The 21,030-nt window shown below is 35.3% G+C and overlaps 1 protein-coding gene across 1 annotated transcript; it reads right to left on the minus strand.

Annotated features, from left to right (window-relative positions):
- Positions 1–2,547: 2,547 nt before the first annotated feature.
- On the minus strand, positions 2,548–20,157 carry LOC125058821. The gene is made up of 8 exons (XM_047662969.1): positions 20,024–20,157; positions 14,315–14,505; positions 10,928–11,070; positions 8,814–8,956; positions 7,169–7,287; positions 6,040–6,174; positions 3,927–4,091; positions 2,548–2,852 (listed from the first exon to the last, which is right to left on the minus strand). Exons 1-8 carry the CDS (start codon positions 20,076–20,078, stop codon positions 2,613–2,615), a joined length of 1,191 nt encoding a protein of 396 aa, XP_047518925.1. The 5' UTR covers positions 20,079–20,157; the 3' UTR covers positions 2,548–2,612.
- Between the last annotated feature and the right edge of the window lie 873 nt (positions 20,158–21,030).

Genomic DNA, 21,030 nt, shown 5'->3' on the forward strand with positions numbered 1-21,030 from the left:
ATCGGATCGTTAAAAACCGGATGCCGGAGTATTGAAGAAGTACGTAAGTACTGTTGTGAGTTTCTAAATCGGATCGGTAATTAACGTTTGCCGGACCGGAGCAGTGGAAAAACGGCCTAACAGTAGCTGACGAAAAATTAAGAGCCGCTCGCTCGGCAAAATAAAATCAAATTCGGACTAGGGAAGAAAAAGGGGAACTCCAGTAAGCTTTCCTCCTACCCTTCAGACGATGGAACACCCTCCGGTGGCCCAAGAAAAATCTTACGTATAAAGAGTTAATATTATTGAATTTATACTTTACTATAATTATACTTTAAATTTTACGATGCGGCGCACCGTGACACACAATTAACAGAATGAAGTTGCCCACGGAAGCTGCTACGGCATTGGACATAATGTAAGAGAATAATAATAAATATTTATTTATTTAATTTTTCAAATGTAAACTGAACTTTATTGACTATAATGACTCTTTTCCAGTCTTTGATTATTTAATTGTAATTAATTATTTGCATGCAATCAAAAACTATTTTTAATAATGCCAAAGAAGTATAACTTCTTACGCGCGTATATAAGTACACTCACCTTTTTTTTAGTAATCGAATTTTATTATATACAGTATAAGCTTATCTTTATTGCGATAAAGAATTTGGGATTAAATCGTTTATATAGATTTCGTCATAATTTCTGCAGTTTACATTACGTATTAACGAATTACTAAGTAATCACAAACACATGGATAATGATAATTAATCACTATTACAGACCTGTCAAGCACTGTCAGCACAGACTGCACAGAAAAACGGCGTGACAGTTAGCCGAACTAATAATTTTCATATTCGCGTCATTATTTTCAGATTTAATTCACAGTAATTATATTGTAATTTACGTATCTATTTTATTTTTATTTAGTCAAGTTTACCACATAATACAATATCTACGATATATGTAACAAGCTCTTTTGTATAAAATAAAGGGCCGATTTTAAACTTTAAATACGTATTTATAAATAATACTAATTGTATTAATTGTAATATTAAAACTGCAGTAAAATTAGTGCGAATTTTATGTACGGAATATTACACCGTCAATATGCATTCCATCACTGTAAATGTACTCTTCAAAGCGGACTAGCGAATTTGCAGATACACGCCGCAATGTCAACTGATATGGCTCTCACTTCTGTCATTATTTTAGTCTTCAACTGCTCAAAATTCGTAAGATTTCTGAATCTGTTTCGCGATCATTTTTAAATCTAATAGGCAAGTAGGTGATCAGCCTCCAGTGCCTGCCGTCGACATTTTGGTTTCCTCATGATGTTTTCCTTCACCGTTGTAGCAAATGTTAAATGCGCTCATAGAAAGAAAGTCCATTGGTGCACAGCCGGAGATCGAACCTACGACCTTAGGTATGAGATGCGCACGCTGAAGCCACTAGGCCAACACTGCTCTTTGTGACTACATCATTGCCGACTATATCCCGAAAATACAAAAAACATTTTAATGCAGCACTTGGCTGAAAAATTTATATCTCGGCAATACTTCTGCAACATATGGCTCATTATTTTGTCTTTACACGGTCTACATAGAGATGGCTTGGCTAGTAATATTGCAGTATTTTACACTTATGAACGTCACAAAAGAAGTTAAATTAATTCTAAATTTACATTTACTACCAGTTCGCAAGTCAAGGGCGTAGAGCGAGAAAGAATTGGCAAGAAACTCTCCGCCACTCTTTTTAGTCGCCAAGTTTTGAGTCATACAAATTGTTTGAACTGGAGCAAACCATTCCCAAGGATAACACATAGAAAGTACATTGATTCGTAATACTTCAGTCATAATTCAAATTGGGTTGAGTGAAAAAACAACATAACAAGCAAATATTTAATACCAAAATTAATACAACATTAAATAGTCATTAAATAAAATGCACAAATTTATTTAGTACTTGTATTAAACAATAAATAATATGAGAGGTATGAAGTTGACATAAGACAATTATTTATTTGGAAGCACATCCGATTTACATAATGAATTTGTTTGCACCGACAGTTAATACAACACAAAAAAGAAAACATAGAATCAACAATGAATGTTTATCATTCAATAGAACTAATTTGACAAATAACACATAAATCTATAATTTATTGTCGGTCATAAAGCATGCCAAAAGCAGTGATGCCAACTTGTCCCAAACTTAGAGGGAACCATGATGTCCTGTGGGGGTTATTAGGTATATTTATTTAAAGGGTTATTTATACAAGAGTTCCGTTTTTAAAAAAACACGATTCTATACAATTTATATTAGCCCTAAACTTCAACTAACTCCAAACGTGGCTATAACGGAAATATCAAAAAGCTATAATAGGTATTCCAAGATCGACATTAGACATATTATACTATTTAATACTTGAATGTATTTTTGATGCATATTATCTTATAATACATTTAGTATTATTAGTTTTATTGAAAACTTTAGTGTATTTCGTCTACAGAACGTTTTCCCTCCTAAGTTGGCATCACTGGTCAAACGTCACATAAAGGCGCCAACTCACAACTGTGTTGACACTTCTAATCCATGCAGACAAAATTCAATAAATTAATGTTTTAATATTAATAAAACAGTCCTTTAACTTTTAATTGAGGTAAGACGTTGATATTTTCAACAAATTCGTGATATTCACAACAAAAGCTGTGCGTGCCGTCGTTCCGCCATTTTAGCCATTTATATTTCGAGTTCTCATAGCAGACATCTTGACAGAATGACAATTCGTCAATTCTCGCTTCTGTGTAATATGTGGAATTAATTAATACGAAAACAACAGCTGCCTGCTTCTTGGGATCGTAGACCAACTGAAAAAAAATCCTGTTATAAAAACTAATGCATTGTATTTTTAACTAGTCTGGCTAGAAAGAAGATAATTGAATTATTTGAAAACTTTCGGATGGCAACACAGAATGTCATTGATTATTTTTCCGACCCAAATATCGGCCAGTAGAATTGCACCATTCGACGTCACGTGGTACAACCTACATGGTATTATACTGATAATTTTTTGTGAAAATTTTCTCTGGTCGTTGCTTCAAGAAAAGTATTAAGTAGTTGTTTTATTCATTATGAAATTCTTATTTGTTAACTGTACATTTCGTCTCATGGTGCAATTCTATTGGCCGACATTTGGGTCGGAAAAATAATCCCCCGAATACCACACGAGCTTCAAAATTATCGGGTATTTCCCGATAGGTTCGTTGCAAACAAATATAGTCGTCATGACGACTATATTTGTTTGCAGGGAACCTATCGGGAAATACCCGATAATTTTGAAGCTCGTGTGGTATTATAACTGAATATCTTTGGTTAGTATGATTTATTGTCTTGATACTTCATGCAATTACACATTTTTATTTCTATTATATATTTTTTCCGAATAGTTAACAGGTATAAACTTTGTTTTATTTGATAGAATATATCGTTTCTTTCGCAGGATTTGATTATTCCGAATAATTTGTGTTTTATAATAAATATAGTTTTAGTTTTCCATGCAATGCTAGTCATTTTAAGTATCAATAGTAAAATACTAAAAACGTTACTATGTTAAAAAATAATTAAATAAAATCAAGTATCAAGTAAGTTTAATCCAAAAAATATATCAAACTTTAAGGGATACCATACTATTTTTTTGAATTTGCCGCGCTTTTTCGTTATCTTCTTTCATTAGCCAGACTCTATGAAACTTATTAAAATTTAACATTAAAATATATTTTTTATAAAGAATAGTTTAATCCTACATTTAGATAGTGAAAAACGTCTAATTTACATATTATTAATTATAAAAACTTTGTTTTTGAAGGTTTGACTTACGCGTGTACATTAGTACACACGTTTTTTTCGTTTTTTTTTTGTTTCTTTTTTGTTTTAATACAGACCTTGAAAAAGTATAATGGCACAGGCACAATACCATTATTATTTTGATCTGTTGACAAATAAATCTCTCGATGCTTATTGGCCGAATCCGCCAAAGTCATAACGCCGTAAGCGCCCGTGTATAATGTTACCGTTGTGTTCAGGTCGTGAACACGGCGTCGTATTGCCTGTAAATAAACGTGTCAACTAGAACAGGCTACCTCTATAAATTACTGAACCGATTTAAATGATAACATTACAGTTATCCAAGTCACCATCTTATTCTTGAGAACCCTAATACCGGCAATGGATAAAGAGCCCAATAAGAGCATCATTACAGAGACACCACCATCGACCACCGCATGTCCAAGCGCCCATGACCCGCCCGCCATTTACACTTTCACTGCCAGAAAGCTCGCTAGGCTCTCTTAGGAATTGGTACCACCACTATGTGGAACCAGCTGCCCATTGAAGTATTTGCGAACCAAATCGACTAAAAGAGCGTACCAATTAAAATGCCAGCAACGCACTCACGCCCTCTGGCATTGAGAGTGTCCATGGGCGGTGGTATCCCTTAACATCAGGTGAGCCTCCTGCCCGTTTGCCCCCTGTTCTATAAAAAGAAATTGGTACTCTTTTGAAGGACCCAAGTCGAACTGGTTCGGAAATACTTCAGTTAGCGGTCAAAAAATGCCTTAGAAAACGCTCAGTTGTGGAACGGACGTCGAGATGATACGGGTGGTATTTCGTATTCTGCCTCGACGGCGACAGTTCACCCACGGCTCGTAGCTAATTAATCTATATGTTACTGTAAAAGCTCGAACTGCAGTAAATCCTAAGATATTCCAGTATAACCTAAGATCTACCAATTCCTAATGGTAAATGTTCCAAAAGGTTTGCGATTTCAACTCTTACCACCATTCCGTTGGTAAATCTTAGGATTTACATTAATGGCACGGATTAAGAATTACTCATTGTTTTATTCCTAAAACCAACATCTACCAGCTGACAGTGGTAAAACCTAGCATATACTGAATTCCAATGGTAAAAGCTCTAAAAAATCGTCGTATTTTCAGAAATACTTATATAGTTCGCACTTTTACAGTAACATATATATATCAAAATGAATCCCTATTTCCCTTGGTCACGGCATCACGCGTGAACGGCTGGACTGATTTCACTCATTATTTTTTTGTTGTGTTTGTTATTGTTAAGAAGGTTCTTATGAATGAAAAAATTAAGAAAATTGCGCGGAAAATTTAAGAATACTTAACCACCACTTGACATAACATTGATCGAATGCGTGCTGCAAATATCGTCAATGTAAGAAAAGTGAATATCATTTGAAACAAATATAACTCCGTTATTATATTGATGATATACATATAAAATAATTATATTGATAAAATATATCTGTTCCCGTGTCGGAATACCAATAAAACTATTTTTTTTTTAAAGACAATTCACACGAATTGACATAGTCCCATGCTAAGCTGGTGAAACTTGTGTTATGGGTACAAGGCAACGGATATACATACATATTATTATAGATAGATAGATATAAATACATATTTAAACACCCAAGACCTAAGCACAACACCAAATGCTCATCAGATCGATGTTCGTCTCAGCCGGGGATCGAACCCGGGACCCATGGATTCGCAGTCAGGGGTACTAACCACTGGACCAATGAGTCGTCGAATATATACAACCCTGAAAAACAAACAAAGAATGTTGTATATCATAAAGCATTCGAATAATAAACACTTAGTTTCTGAAATATTTTTTTTGTTAATTATACCAATCCGAAATCAATATTTATTTTATTATTTATTAACACTTCGTTGCATATACATTAATATAGTACAATTGACATAATTAAATAAAAAGGAGAGCAACTGGCGGCCTTATCGCTTTCGAGCGATCTCTTCCAGGCAACCACTGTGAGAAAAGAAAAAAAAAATTAAATTACATAAGGTAGGCAAGAAGTGCAAAAATACATGTATATGTAATAGTTGTTAAGAAAAAGAAACTAAACAGGAACAAGAAAAAAAATATTCATAGTAGACAAGACAACGTCTATCGGGTCCGCTAGTTTTTAATAAAAATTCAGTTGTATTATTATACCAGACTTACATCTTCAACGGACGCCCAATCGCCGGCGTTACCTCGCATCCATTGCGGTGCAGTGTTGGCATAGTGGAATGAAGCGCGTTGTTCCGCGCTCAATGTAAAGTCCGCTTTGGGCGATAGGTGACCACGATTTAGGAACTATAGGAGATTTTTTTTTTATCAGAAAATATGTACTGGATTTTTTAATTATAAATTAGGCTTTGTGATAGTATGGACGTGTATAGCAGTATTGGCCTATCGGCTTCAGCGTGCGACTGTAGTCCCCGAGGTCGTAGGTTCGATCCCCGGCCAAAGGTTTCTGTCCATGTGCGCATTTAACATTCCTTCTAACGATGAAGGAAAACATTGTGAGGACACGCATAATTTTTAGAACTTTATTAAAATTATGAATTGTAAAGCCAATAATTAGGAATATTAATTTGTAAGTTCCCCCTAAAAACTCCCTGGACATCTTTGATTCCAACTAAATTTGGGGGAAACCCCCAAAGTAGGCATCACTGAAGGCGAATGCTCAAAGACAACAATTAAAAATATTTGTATAGGTTCAGCCTTGCGATTCTGTAACTCACTTTTCGAACTCACACAGCGGTTTTCACATAGGCGGTCGCTCTCAAATCAGTCGTGAAGCAGTCATTTTATGATTTGGCATTCTGGAAAGGTGGGAGCTTGTAGTTTATTGTATATCAGAATGCCAAATCATAAAATGACTGCTTCACGACTGATTTGAGAGCGACCGCCTATGTGAAAACCGCTGTGTGAGTTCGAAAAGTGAGTTACAGAATCGCAAGGCTGTAGTCCAATAAATAAACTGAAATGGCGTTTAAAAACTTGTCTTTTGCAAGGCTTATAGCATTGTATTTTGCTCACTTAGGCTCTCTTAGTTTTATAAGCGTGACGATTTCTTAAATTGTCGGAGTTACGCCCCGAGTATAGCCAGATGCAGGCACTCTCTTCGACTGTTACTTTACAGTCATTTGTTTCATAGCAATAAACATTCTATTATTTCGCTCATATTGTATTGTTATACGCGAGTGGTTAAAACAGAGTAAGAGAAACAAAACTTATATTATTTAAAAAACCGATGACCCAGGAAACGTACAAGCATAGTAATTTAAGGCATAGATACTCGTACCTGTATTTTCGTTATATACTTCTCGTCCATGCCATCACCAAGTATCTCTTGCAAACGCTTCTTTTGATGATCAATTTTGTATAACTTGGACATCTTCACTTTGCCAAATAAATCACCCTCTGAAACGTCAATTCATATTTAAAAAAAACAGTGGTGTCTTTTTAGGTCTGGGCCTCAGTTGCTGTTTCATGTTTCATCATCTAAATTGGCAATAGGTGATCATCCTGTGCCTGACACACACCTTCGACTTTGCTCAAACGGTGAAGGAAAACATCGTGAGGAAACCGACATGTCTTACTGCTCCCACACAAAACTGCGATGCGATGCGATGCGAATTCGCATCACAGGAACTTGCTATGCGAATTTCTGCGATACGATTTAGTGCGACAAACCGTTTGGTAGGGCGACCATTCCTTCGTAGTCAGCCGTACTGGACGTGTTTTTAGGACGCGTAAGATGGATCGCAAAAAGAATATTGCACTGCTGTTATTGTTAAATAGATATAAAAGAAAAAGAAGATTCTGGGTTCATCCATTTATTACGATTATGAACCCTGATGGGAACTATTTTAGTCCAAAGTGCTATGCGTTGAGAACTGAAGAAGATAAATTTTTTGATTATTTTAGAATGAGCATATCTTTATTTGAAGAGCTTTTGAGTTTATTATCACCATGCCTTCAAAAACGATCGTACAAGGGGAGAATTTATTATTTATAATGTCCATCACTTGTGTCCCAAAAGACAAGACGCTCGTTAATTAAAGATATTAAAAAAATCTATATCATATTTCGCCATTTTTTTAAAAACAAAGAAGGCGCGCGTCTTTCTATAAGCTGTCTCAGAGCGGACTAAAATGGCGTCACCGAGGATGACGTAATATCGCAGGAATATGCGATGCGAAGCAGATCGGAAATTCTTGCGGTGCGTTCGTCCGAATTCGCAGATATTTGCGATGCGATGCAAATTCACGGTTTTCTGTGGAAGCCCTTAGACCCAAAAAGTCGACGGCGTGAGTCGGGCACAGAAGATCACCTACTCGCCTATTAGATTGACAAATGATCATGAAACAGATTCAGACATGTGAGGCCCATGGCGCATGGCGTAGAAAAAAACTACTTAAGATATTGACTTATTAAGATAAAAATTTTCAACATACATGACATATGTGTATCTCTAGCGGTTTTGGCAGCGCATGCCGGAATAGTTCGCAGATGGTAGATTTTTTCCTACTCGATATTTTGGACCTTTCACACAATATCTTTATAAATTGTCACCTATATATATTATTGTAATGTTTATATACATATAATGATGTTGCGCACAGAAGATGCTACGGTATTGGACATAATTTCAAAACAAGATTCGAATAATAATAGAATTTATGTTACGCTTAATGTAAGGAATAATAATAAATATTTATTTATTTAATTTTTCAAATGTAAACTGAACTTTATTGACTATAATGACTCCTTTTCCAGTCTTTGATTATTTAATTGTAATAAATTATTTGTATGCAATCAAAAACTATTTTTAATAATGCCAAAGAAGTATAACTTCTTACGGGCGTACATAAGTACACGCACCCTTTTTTTAGGTTATATAACACGTGGCAATAACTAAAATATCACAATAAACACTTTCTTACCTATAAACGAAGGGCGGGAAGTAATTTGTTTGTAGAAACTGGCCGGCGTCAACTCATGTTTGGAGTACAGCGTGGTATACAGACTTTTGTCGAAGCATATATCGTACAATTTATGGAAATTGCCTGATATATTGTAGCCTGCACTGAAACACAAAATGTTCAACAATTAATTAATTAATTCTCAATGACTGGACTGAAAAGCGTTCTCATTTGTGTATTCATTTATATAAATATAAGTAAAACAAAAAACTTGACGATTAAAAAGAGTGGCGGAGAGTTTATTACCAGTTCTTCTCTTCCGTTCTACGCCGTTGATTTGAGAACTGGCAGTAAATGTAAAATTAGAAGCATTTCATATATATTTCTTTTTTGACGTTCATAAGTGTACATAAATGATTTTTGACTTTTGGCTTTTATATACCCGAAGAGGTGGGCAAAGACCACCGCCCTGTCCTCTCTCGCTTGATCCACTTTCATGACCATGCATGCTTGTCAGTAATGGAAACTTGTCCATTCTCTATTGCCTCCTGGATTTTCAAACTCAAACTCAAACGGTGAAGGAAATAATCGTGAGGAAACCTGCTTGCCTTAGACCCAAAATACGGCGTGTGTCAGGCACAGAAGGCTGATCACCTACTTGCCTATTAGTTGACAAATGATCATGAAACAGACACAGAAATCTGAGGCCCAACCCTAAAAAGGTTATAGTGCTACTGATTTATTTACTTTTTTATGACAGAAAAGGCCAACCCAACCAAACTTCAGCATCCACGGCTACGGTATATATACTTGAAACTCTTGTAAGCTTACTTCAAGCATTTTCATCATTTCTAATTTTCGTTTATATATTAATTAGTTCGTGATATATTTTGTTGTTGTACCGTCCTTCCAACCTAAAGAAGCTATCCTCAACCAGTCTAACTGGCAAGAAGGCCGGAACATCGACTGGTGGACGGTGGCTGTACGCTTTTGGCCTGAATGACAGATCAGCCTGATAATGGGTTTTCCCCACAACTAGCGCACAATGCTTGCCTGTAAGGCGGGACTGATCACGGTAGCATATTGGAGTAAGCAATGTACTAAGTAAGATTCTGCAGGAAGGAAAGTAAGGCTTTGAAGGACCCTAAGTCAAATTGGGCAGTTGGCAGCTGGTTCCACATAGCGGTAGAGCGCGGCAGAAACTGCCTTAAGAAACGCTCAGTTGTAGAACGACGGGCGTCCGTGATACGGATGATATTTTGTATTTTCCCTTGACGTCCGATGATAGAACTTAGCTGCAGGCATGCAGGTCCGAACATCTCCTCTGAACACTGTCCGTGGTAACTAGAAGATGCATAGAGACCCACATCTCTAGGTCCAAGGGACCGAGCCCCTCGGAAAGTCTTTTCGTCGATGATTTGATCTGATCTAAGACCTAACTGTTAGTAACTCTAACTAAAACTACGTATATGTATAATAATCTATATATATAAAAATGAAACCCGTTTTCCGTTGTCACGACATAACATGAAAACGGCTTGACCGATTTGTCTGATTTTTTTTATAATATTCCTTGAAGTACGAGGATGGTTCTTACGGAGAGAAAAATTAAAAAAAAATGAGTGAAAAAGTCTAAAAACAACTTTTCTATATTCCTATACAAAATATTCGTAATAATACTTAAAAGTCAATTTGAACTTTAATACCATATCATAAAGTTCAAATGTTAGTGGAGGGGTTCCGGGAAGGTAAATTTTAATTTTTTGACATAATGTTTTTGTTGTCTTATCAACTTTCTTTTTTTATCTTAAAAAAAATAAAGAATAGACTGTTAGGCGGTACGATGTTCGCCAGGCCAGCTAGTCTAAAATAAATATGTTTGAATTATTATATGTTTTCGACTGTTCATCACATTTTAATCATTGTTTTTTAAGGTACTAAATTGGTACTGTATATTTTCTAAAGCAAAGTTTGTTTTCTGAGCTACAATCGGATTTACAAGGCCACGTGAGCACTTTTATTTATAAATAATCCTGATATAAACGAATACTTGACGAGGCTGCAATACTTCTGTCTCTTTTCATCGCAGCGTAAAGGCGATTGTGGGAAAAGGACGAATAGTGTAAAGTCAGTACCTGTACATTTTGTTCTTTCCATAACAGTATTGTCTCGTTTCCTGCGCCGAGTACCAAGGAGGTCCGTTACACGTGACCTCCTTTAATTCGCCAACCCACCCGTTGTCACTACGAAACGTTTTGCCCGTGACGCATTTTACTGGCTGAAAAAAAAACGCTTTAAATTAAACAATAATAAACACTTATATTATAAAGAGAAAATATTTTTCGTTTGCATTGAATAAGCTCCAAAACTACAGGCCCGATTTAAAAAATTATTTCACCATCAGAACCCGACATTCCAATAAATACAATCCCTTATGAACATAGGCTATAGAATTTTCAAAATAGCAAGGATATTTATTTATTTATACTTTATTACCTTAATCAAGAACATACACATAACAAAAATAAAAAACAGGTTACAAAGTTATAAGGCAACGGGCGGCCTTATCGCTAACAAGCGATTTCTTCCAGGCAACCCTAAAGTGAAACAATGAAAAAGAAACACCTAGAGTAGGTACCTACCTAGGTAGAGAACAAGTAATGCAAAAAATATTAACAAAAAAAACCTCAAAATAACGCGTTACTATAACTAAAATAAAATACGTAAAATCTAAAGATAAAATAACAATAATTATAAAAAAAATATGTAGAAACAAAAATTTCAAATACAATCAAAAGGTTTACAGAGTCACAATAATTAATACATATCAGCAGAGCTAATTACAAGGCAGATAGAAAATGATCAAAAAGGAGCTTCTCAAATAAATTTAAGGACTGAGCTCGTCTAATATCAATAGGTAGGGAATTCCATAGCAGGATACTTTGCACAGTAAAGGAGGAGTGATAAAATTCAGTTTTATGAATAGGAGTTTCAAGAATTAGATTGTCTAAGGAACGCAAGTGAAAACTACCGCCAGAGAGGAACATACAATTTTTCTTTAAGTAGAAGTTTTAGGATTAAAATAAAATAAAATAAAATATTTTTATTATGGAACATAAGATACATGTATCACTTATTCCACGTCATTAAATTTGAATTTGTAGGCATGCCTACTCATCGGCAAAGAAGACAGAGGGTGTAGGCCGAGAGAAAAAGCCGGCGTAAAAAACTCTCGGTACTCTTTTAAAATAGCAAATCAACAATTAAAAAGAAAATTATAGAGAAGTTGTAAAATGTGCATCTTACGCCGCAATCGAATAGGTAGCCAATTAAGCTTTCTTCGGATACTGTATCAAAATTACGATAGAATAAGAAGATAAAAAGATAAATAAAAATTCCTAAATCGCGTACGCAGTTAGCTATTGGCACTAGAACAAAGTGATGTAATAGTTTTATGGAAGACATCAATATCTACAAAAATACCATGTCTAACAATAAAGTTTTCTTTTTTATTTACCGAGGAAAGCTTTGGGAGCGTTTAAGTATTACGTAACGAATTTTGGGAGGGGGGGGGTCCTTTTGTAAAACGTTACGATACGGGGCGGAGATTAAATTACGAGTTATTGTTAATATTTTTTTCGACTTACACCACATAATAGTAACTAAAGAGTCACTAGGTGGTCACGACACGTTTTAATATACTTGGGTACTGAAAAACGTTACGGCGAGTTACATGGGGGGGGGGTCAATAATCTCCAAAAATTGCGTTACGTAATACTTGAGCGCTCCCTTTACACTTTAAAACCTCGTGCTAAGACTGAATTAATGCGAATGGAACCGCAAAGCACAGCTAGTCAATGGTAAAACTAAATACAGTCCTTCCTCCTACTTTGATTTTTTCCCTTTGGGGTTCAAGTGCAATCTAATTAATGATTACATTGACGCCTGGTAGATAGTACTGGTGACCCCAGAGCTGGTGCTTTCCTCAACGAATAAGTATCGCAATACAGTGAGGAAATGCTGCCAGCTTTACAGGTACACAGCAACCAGATTTTTTAGGTTAATTTTATGTTCAAAAAATTTCTATTTTAAGTAGAAAATTTTGGTAGAAACTTTTTGGTAGAATTTTTTGACGTGACAACGTCTTATAATTCGATGGAACCGGCTGCACGCACGAAAAAACATGACTCATGCGGCGTTACCTCGCTCTGAGGCGTTTTATTTAAGGCTTGAAGTGCAAGTGAGAGCGCGGAACGAGCGACAAAGAGGCACAATTGGCCTCCGCGTACGGCAACGTTCGTTCGTTAAAAAATTGACATAATTGTATTTATGCGTACAAATAAATGTAACTTGATCAATTCAATTGTGATTTCCATTTACTTCCTTCTCTATATCCATACAAAATATCAAACAAATAAAATTAAAATTTTCTTTTGAAGAATGCAACCATTCCAACAGTATTTTCTTATGACGTTGTCACGTTCAACTATCGTCAGTAAACCGACTTTACAGACAACCGATTTTTCGTTAGCGTTCCGGTTCTGAAAAGGTAAGGGAACGTCGTTCCACTGCGACGTCGTCCCACTACACTGAGCCTAGCACACTTGCTCGTCCGGTGAAGGAATATCTCAATTCGATGACGTGATGATCCACTTGTCTATGAAATAAAAATGATCAAAGAGACAAGTGCAATCTGTGGCTAGGACCCAGATTTTGGCGCCATTGGATTATTTATATTCATACTAGCAGATACAGCCAAGCGTTGCTATGGCAAAATATTGTTATGTTACATAGTAGTATACTATTTAAAGGAAACGGTAGGAGAACACCAGTCATGGGAACCACCATGCTTTTTTGGTGGTTATGCCATTAAATTGTAGCTTATGTGAAACGTTGGTGCTTTCAACACAGCGCCATCTGTTAGAATTGTGACTATCAAATAATAAACAAATAATTTGCAATAAAATAATATTGCGGGTATAAATTAAGATGCAAGCTATCCTATCTTTTAAGTTAGATCAAACTGCTCATGGTGTGAAAATTTGATTGAAATCGATTAAGTAGTTGAGCAGTCCATAGCGGACAAACAACGTGCCGCGTAATTTATATATATTAAGATATGCAGACATTTATTTAATTTAAAAAATGCTAAATTACCTTGAGTTTTCAGGGTCGCAAGATTAAAACAATGAATTTAAAAATTAATTATTTGCGAAGGATTTCTTATTTTCCTTAAGATTATAATTTTACTTTGACGACTCATGGTCTAGTGGTTAGTACCCCTGACTGCGAATCCATGGGTCCCGGGTTCGATCCCCGGCTGAGACGAACATCGATGTGATGAGAATTTGATGTTTAAATATGTATTTATATGTCGACCTATCTATAATATGTATGTATATCCGTTGCCTAGTACCCACAAGCTTCACCAGCTTAGCATGGGACTAGGTCAATTGGTGTGAATTGTCTTTAAAAAAAAAGTATTATTATCACGATTCTGGCAATATATTAATAAAACTTACCATAACGTCAAGATGCGTCGGTTCGTCTCCCAAAACAACAAAACGCTTATGTCCCGGACAAGCGATTTGTACGATTTCCGATCTTCGTAATAAAATATCGCCTGACGCGGAATTTGGGGCAAGGAACTCGCCATTGTGTAAATAAACTGGCGATGGACTGCTGAAGTCCTCTTTCAGTGATAGATTACAAGCTGAAATCAAAAACGTTTGAATTAACAAAATTTATTTATTAAAAATTAAAGTCGTGAATAGTGGTGAGCAACCCAACTGTTCTCCAAGAACTCGGTTTCTTTGTAACCAGGGCATATGTGTGAAGGGAAGTCCGAAAAGTATGGCATGGTGGCAGCTAGGTGAGGGGTACCGGGTTCGAATCCCGGTTAGAGGGCAAGTTTTAATTTAATTTAAATTTGTTCTCGGCCTTTGGGAGTAGAGTATTGGATTAAGTTGAATAAATAAATATTATAATAACGTTTTGCTAGTCTAGTTTGTAGAAAAGTTAAAAGGGATTGTTAATTATAATAATATTATATAACACTAGCTGACACGGCGAATTTCGTTCCGCCTAAAAGTCTAATGATATCGTGTTAACTTTAGTTAAATTTAATTTAGGATTTTAGTAAGGTAATAACATTAATACAACTTTTGGTGCGTAATTTTGTCAACAGATGGCACCACAGGGTGTTTGCATTCGTAAAATTAATTTATTTTTATTCGATAACTTATCCGATATTTTATTACTTATTCTGCTATTAGAAGCGGAGAAGAATCCATCAAAAAAGAGATAACTAACATCGGTCCAGCCGATCTTGAGTTATAAGTGGTGTAACTAACACGACTTTGTTTTATATATTTAGATACTATTAATGTCGTTTTTTTTAGGTAGGATAGTGTTATTTAAGTTTAAGATAATGTTATTAGTATAGTGTAAGTACTAAAATACCTTTATTTTTAGAGCATCATTATTGTTTATTTGAATTTTCAATTTCAAATAAAATAAGTCATATTATCTTATATGCGTACAACCTACCTTTTCTAAAATTTATGACAATAATTATTGTAAAATGTTACAAAAATTTACATTAATTAAAAATACAATTAAAACTTCCAATTTTAGATTTTTGCTAAAGCAAAAAATAACTCGTTAAATAGCGGATTAGGTATCAAATACGTACTTAACAATGCTTTAACTGTTATTATTGCAAGTACTGTTTATTCCGTTGTGAAGAATTCGAATGAGAATTGCCTGAACTTCTAGTCTTCTTCTAATACTCTTGGGATTGAAGGGACGAAAATAATATTCTGTAAGAGTTCTTTATGAGTAGAGAATTACTTCGAATATAATGCAGATTATTGAAAGTTATTTATAATGGGTTATTTTAATAATAATACATAGGAATGCGTTATACTTGGCATCTCATTAATATGTATGAGCAATGGTCATATAAGGGCTGTTCAAAAGAATAAAGAGTATCAATCTTTTATTAAATGTTATTTTATTTTTCGCGGAACCTAGAACCTTCAGGTTCATAAAAAAAATCAGTGCCGCTACAACCTTTTTAGGTCTTGGCCTCAGATTTCTGTATTTGTTTCATGATTATTTTTAAATCTAATAGGCAAGTAGGTGATCAGCCTCCAGTGCCTGACACACGCCGTCGACTTTTTGGGTCTAAGGCATGTCGGTTTCCTCACGATGTTTTCCTTCACCGTTCGAGCGAATGTTAAATGCGCACATATAAAAGCCCATTGGTGCACAGCCGGGGATCGAACCTACGACCTTAGCTATGAGAGTCGCACGCTGAAGCCACTAGGCAAACACTGCTCTGATTAATACCTTGAGGTTCATATCTTTTGTATATCTTGAAAAGCTATACTAAATAGCATACACTTTATGTAATCCTTATTGTAGTTTCGTTTTGGTCTCTGAAGAAAATCTTAAAAGGGAAATTTCCCCTTCACCTAAAGAAAATTTTCTTGGACACTTGTATCTTACCCACTTTCACAAACGACTGCCTTAAGAGATACAACACAAAAACAAAAACCAAAATAGTAGCATTCCAGAAAGCAATGGAAAGAAGAGTACTAAAAAAAAAAAAGGGTGCGTGTACTTAGGTACGCGCGTAAGAAGTTATACTTCTTTGGCATTATTAAAAATAGTTTGGCTTTGTTCCACCTCCAGTTTTTGATGTTTCACAGCGATAAGATGACACTCTTTTTTTGTATTCAATTTAGTGCACTTACACTGATTCATCAATTGTTTTTGTCTCTTGTCCTTATAATATATTTGCTAGATTAAATTAGAAAAATTACATGTTTTGATTAAACAATGTGGTCATTTTTTTAATCAAAACATTACTCGATAATAATAATACATACGGATAGTTAACCTCAATTGTATTTTTTTCACAAATATTAATTATGTAGTATTGGTTTAAATATTAAATTTAAATCACTTCTGATTATAATTCAAAAAGCATTGCTAAATTTCTTTGAAAAAATAATTAAAACTCCTTTATTTGTTTAAAAGGTAAATGACAAATGTCATTATGGTCATTCAAAATTCTTGGCATACGAACTTCAGCATATTCTATTTCTTTTTACTTGTAGATTGTCTTATTTCTATCTCGCTCGCGCACGCTATAATCACACTCCTAATTTTGTGTCACAGGTGCGCGCACATTGTAAAATTTCACTCTCATAAATTTTTCATAACGCGCCTAAAGAAGTATAACTTCAAAAAGAGAAAACAAAAGTGATAGATTCCTTACATTATGCCCTAAGACAGAAGTGGCAATGGACGGGGCATAAGTCAAGGCAAAAATTATTTATTCATATAGGTAATGTACACTTATGAACGTCGATAAAGAAATACATATTAAATGCTTCTAACTTTACATTTACTGCCATTTCTCAAATCAAGGGCGTAGAACGGAAGAGAAGAACTGGCAATAAACTCTCCGCCTTTCTTTTTAATCGCCAAGTTTTTTGTTTTACACAACGTTTGTAAGGAGCTGCAACCAATACACCATGTTCCACATGACATAATAAAAAAATAAATTAAAAACAAAGATTTGTCCTCTATCAGCAGGAGGCATGGTGAAATAGGAGCACGCACTTACATTCTCGTGGGAACAGCTTGCTATAAGATACACAGATAAAAAGTGGGTTAACGACAACTATATGGAAAGGACAAGGTGAAGAAGAAGAGAGCGCCCCAATAAAAGGTGGATAGAAGAAATTAAAACGGTAGCAGGAAGCGAGTGGAGAAAGAATGCCAAAGACAGAGTTAGTTGGAAAAGCTGGAAAAGGTCCTTAACCCGTGAAGAGGATCCAATCGACGGTACTGAAGGTAGCTAGGATATAGAATATACTAGTGGACCCGACAGACGTTGTCCTGCATGATATTTCAAGCAATTACTAAAGCAAAGTATGAATGTACCGACTGCAGCGCCATCTGGCGGGCTGATTTGTGAATCTAATCCATTCCCAGATCCCCTTGAACACACACAAAAAATTTCATCAAAATCGGTCCAGTCGTTTGAGAGAAGTTCAGTGACATACACACTCACAGAAGAATTATATATATAAAGATTATAGGATAACATTTTTTTTTTAATTTGATGCATTTTTTGTAATGATTGGAAATTAAACGAGATTTTATAATATTATGGAGAAAAGATTGGATTGATTTAATAAAATCTTTTACCATTAGAACCTTACGTTACGCTTGATTAAAATAGACAATAGAATATTTTTAATAACGTAAGCGTTCTATATGAAACTACGATAGTATAACCTTGGTATGAGATAAAATATATATAATTCCTAAATCGCGTACGATGAAACTATGGACAATAGAGCAAAGTGATGTACTACAGTTTTATAGAAGACATCAATATCTACAAAACAAGAGTTATGTAACCTAACATAAGTTAAGTATATATAAGTTTTTTTTTTAAGACAATTCACACCAATAGACCTAGTCCCATGCTAAGCTGGTGAAGCTTGTGTTATGGGTACTAGGCACCGGACACTCATACATATTATAGATAAATAGACATATAAATACATATTTAAACACCCAAGACCTGAGCACAACACCAAATACTCATCACATCGATGTTCGTCTCAGCCGGGGATCGAACCCGGGACCCATGGATTCGCAGTCAGGGGTACTAACCACTAGACCAATGAGTCGTCTATATACCAAATGTTAGAAATCATGGCATACTTGAAGCCAAAATGAGCCCTTTAGTTATTCCCACTCATAAATTGTAATTAAATATTCTTGTTTCTGATAAGATCCCATAATTAAGTGTCACTTAGATTTACGAACTCTTGAATAAGCCAAGCTAGTTCTTTATTAATCCAGCGTCGAAACCCCCTTTTTTTATTGAACAGGGGGCTCGCGAGTGCGTTGCCGGCCTTTTAAGAATTTATACGCGCTTTTCTTGAAGGACACTAAGTCGAATTGGTTCGGAAATACTTCTGTGGGCAGCTGGTTCTACAAATACCCTAATTTTATGTTAGTTATAAGCTCATATTTGAAACGAATTAAAGCCAGACAACCAGCTTCAAACAAAGTTTGAAGTTGTTTCATTTAACATATATTTGAACATATTATCTACAACAACTGCCACCAAACCAAACTCAAGACTGACAAAAAAATATTTTCGCATTTAAAAGTCTACTAGCGACCCGCCCCGGCTTCGCACAGATGCAATGCTGATACTAAATTCAAAGTGCTATAGAGAATAGAGAGAACCGCGGCCTCCGGCCTCTTGGAATATCTTCGAAAATATTCATTTAAATGATATGTTGTAAAGAGCCATATAGATCTATATTAAATCAATACTGTATTTAAGGTATTTAATTGGATAGGGATAAATGCCGTATTGGTTAAAATCGCTTCGAAAATTAGCCATTATTTGTCGTAAAAAGTAAATTACAATTTTTTTTATTGTGGGATATCCATGAGAGATAGACATATACCATCGCGGAGTTTTCTGTAGACCTTTTCAATGTGTACAATACGTAGTACATTATTTTGATAAATCTGGTAGGGTTCGCAATGTAAGCGGAAAAAATGTAATTATTGACGACATCACATTAGAAACCTCAAAAATAACAGTACTTCTCCACTATTTAATGGATGTTATTATACGTATAAACCTTCCTCTTCAATCACTCTATCTATTAAAAAAACCGCATCAAAATCCGTTGCGTAGTTTCAAAGATTTAAGCATACATAGGGACAGAGAAAGCGACTTTGTTTTATACTATGTATTTAAAAGTCTATATATAAGAAAGCTTTAGGCTTTAGAACATTGTGTTACGAATGAATTAACACATCTGAAACCGCAGAGCATAGCTAGGTAAATATAATTATATAAAAGGTTTTTTTACTAGCTTAATTTATTTTCGTTTTCTTTTCGCCTTTTTTTAATGAATTCACGAAACACATTTGCCACACTAACAAATACACATAGAGGAAACGCAATTTATTATTTTATTTACCAACATATTTTTATAAACAATAAATATAAGGGCTATATTCAGTCTTAGTAGACGATGTCAAAAATGAATCCATTAATACAAGAAAAATGCCAAAAAGATTCAAAACATACTTTTGCATTAATCAGGAGCACAGAAAATAATTACACAAAATCAATGAAAATTCAATAACATATACTATAATTAATAAAAACTTACTTCCAAATACATAACTCAATCGTAATATCGCATATAAAATGATAAAATACTTCATGATAGCGTCTAGCGCGTATTATCACTCGAGTTACACTACGAGCAGCTCGGAAAGTGCAGTTAAATGGTCGCCCGCGTCATTGCCTACGTCATATAAACAGTTGTTAACAAACTTGATTGTGAGTCATACAACATATTATGGCACATACAAGCATATGCGCGCCGGCACGGGCCTATCCCGCGATTAGCGCAAGAACATCTTTTTTTTTTTTCTGCGAGATTCGGTCCTCGGCTTAAGCCGTCGCCGGGTATCAATGGCCTGAAGCGCCAGGATAGTAAAGGAACATTCCCCGGTGAAGGCGGTTTTTTACCCTAGTCTAAATTAGCCACAAGGGCTTTTAATTTGTCATTAGCTAATGTTATAGGATTTTCGGGAACCGTTAAGACGTGTCGGGGTCTTCTCTCCCCCCTTTTTAGTCGGGAAGGGGTAATAATTGATGTTTTTACGCACCAACAGGTTTGGATGATGTTTAGCCTTGTCGAAGTGGCGTGAGGACGCCAACTTTATCCAGTGGGCTATAGTGGGGAGCTGCAGCCGGTCGCGATTCTCTTGAATAGAGACTGGAGCGCCTGGAGCCCGTGGATATGGGAGGGGGCTAGCGTAGGTCAAGCATGGTCGAATACTGGCGTGTCCTACAGTTCTTTTTTTGTTGGGTAAGGGTAAACATCCATAGCTGCATATCCAGAATTATAACGCACGATTTCAGTGGTGCAAGTCCATAGGCCAGCACAGATCAACGCAACTAAATTGCTTAACAACCAAATCACAGTCTAAAATATGTTTTAAAAAAACGTATGGCACTCGGGGATTGCCGTGGTAAAGCTATTGCATAGCATTTTTATCAACTTATGCAATTATAATTATTTATTTATGCAGTATTTTTTTTTTTTCTTTGATATAAATTCAATCTACCTACCTACCAGACTCAGACTAACACGCCTATATAGTCTGT

Source organism: Pieris napi, chromosome 18 (genome assembly GCF_905475465.1).
Source record: "Pieris napi chromosome 18, ilPieNapi1.2, whole genome shotgun sequence".
Lineage (NCBI taxonomy): Eukaryota > Metazoa > Arthropoda > Insecta > Lepidoptera > Pieridae > Pieris > Pieris napi.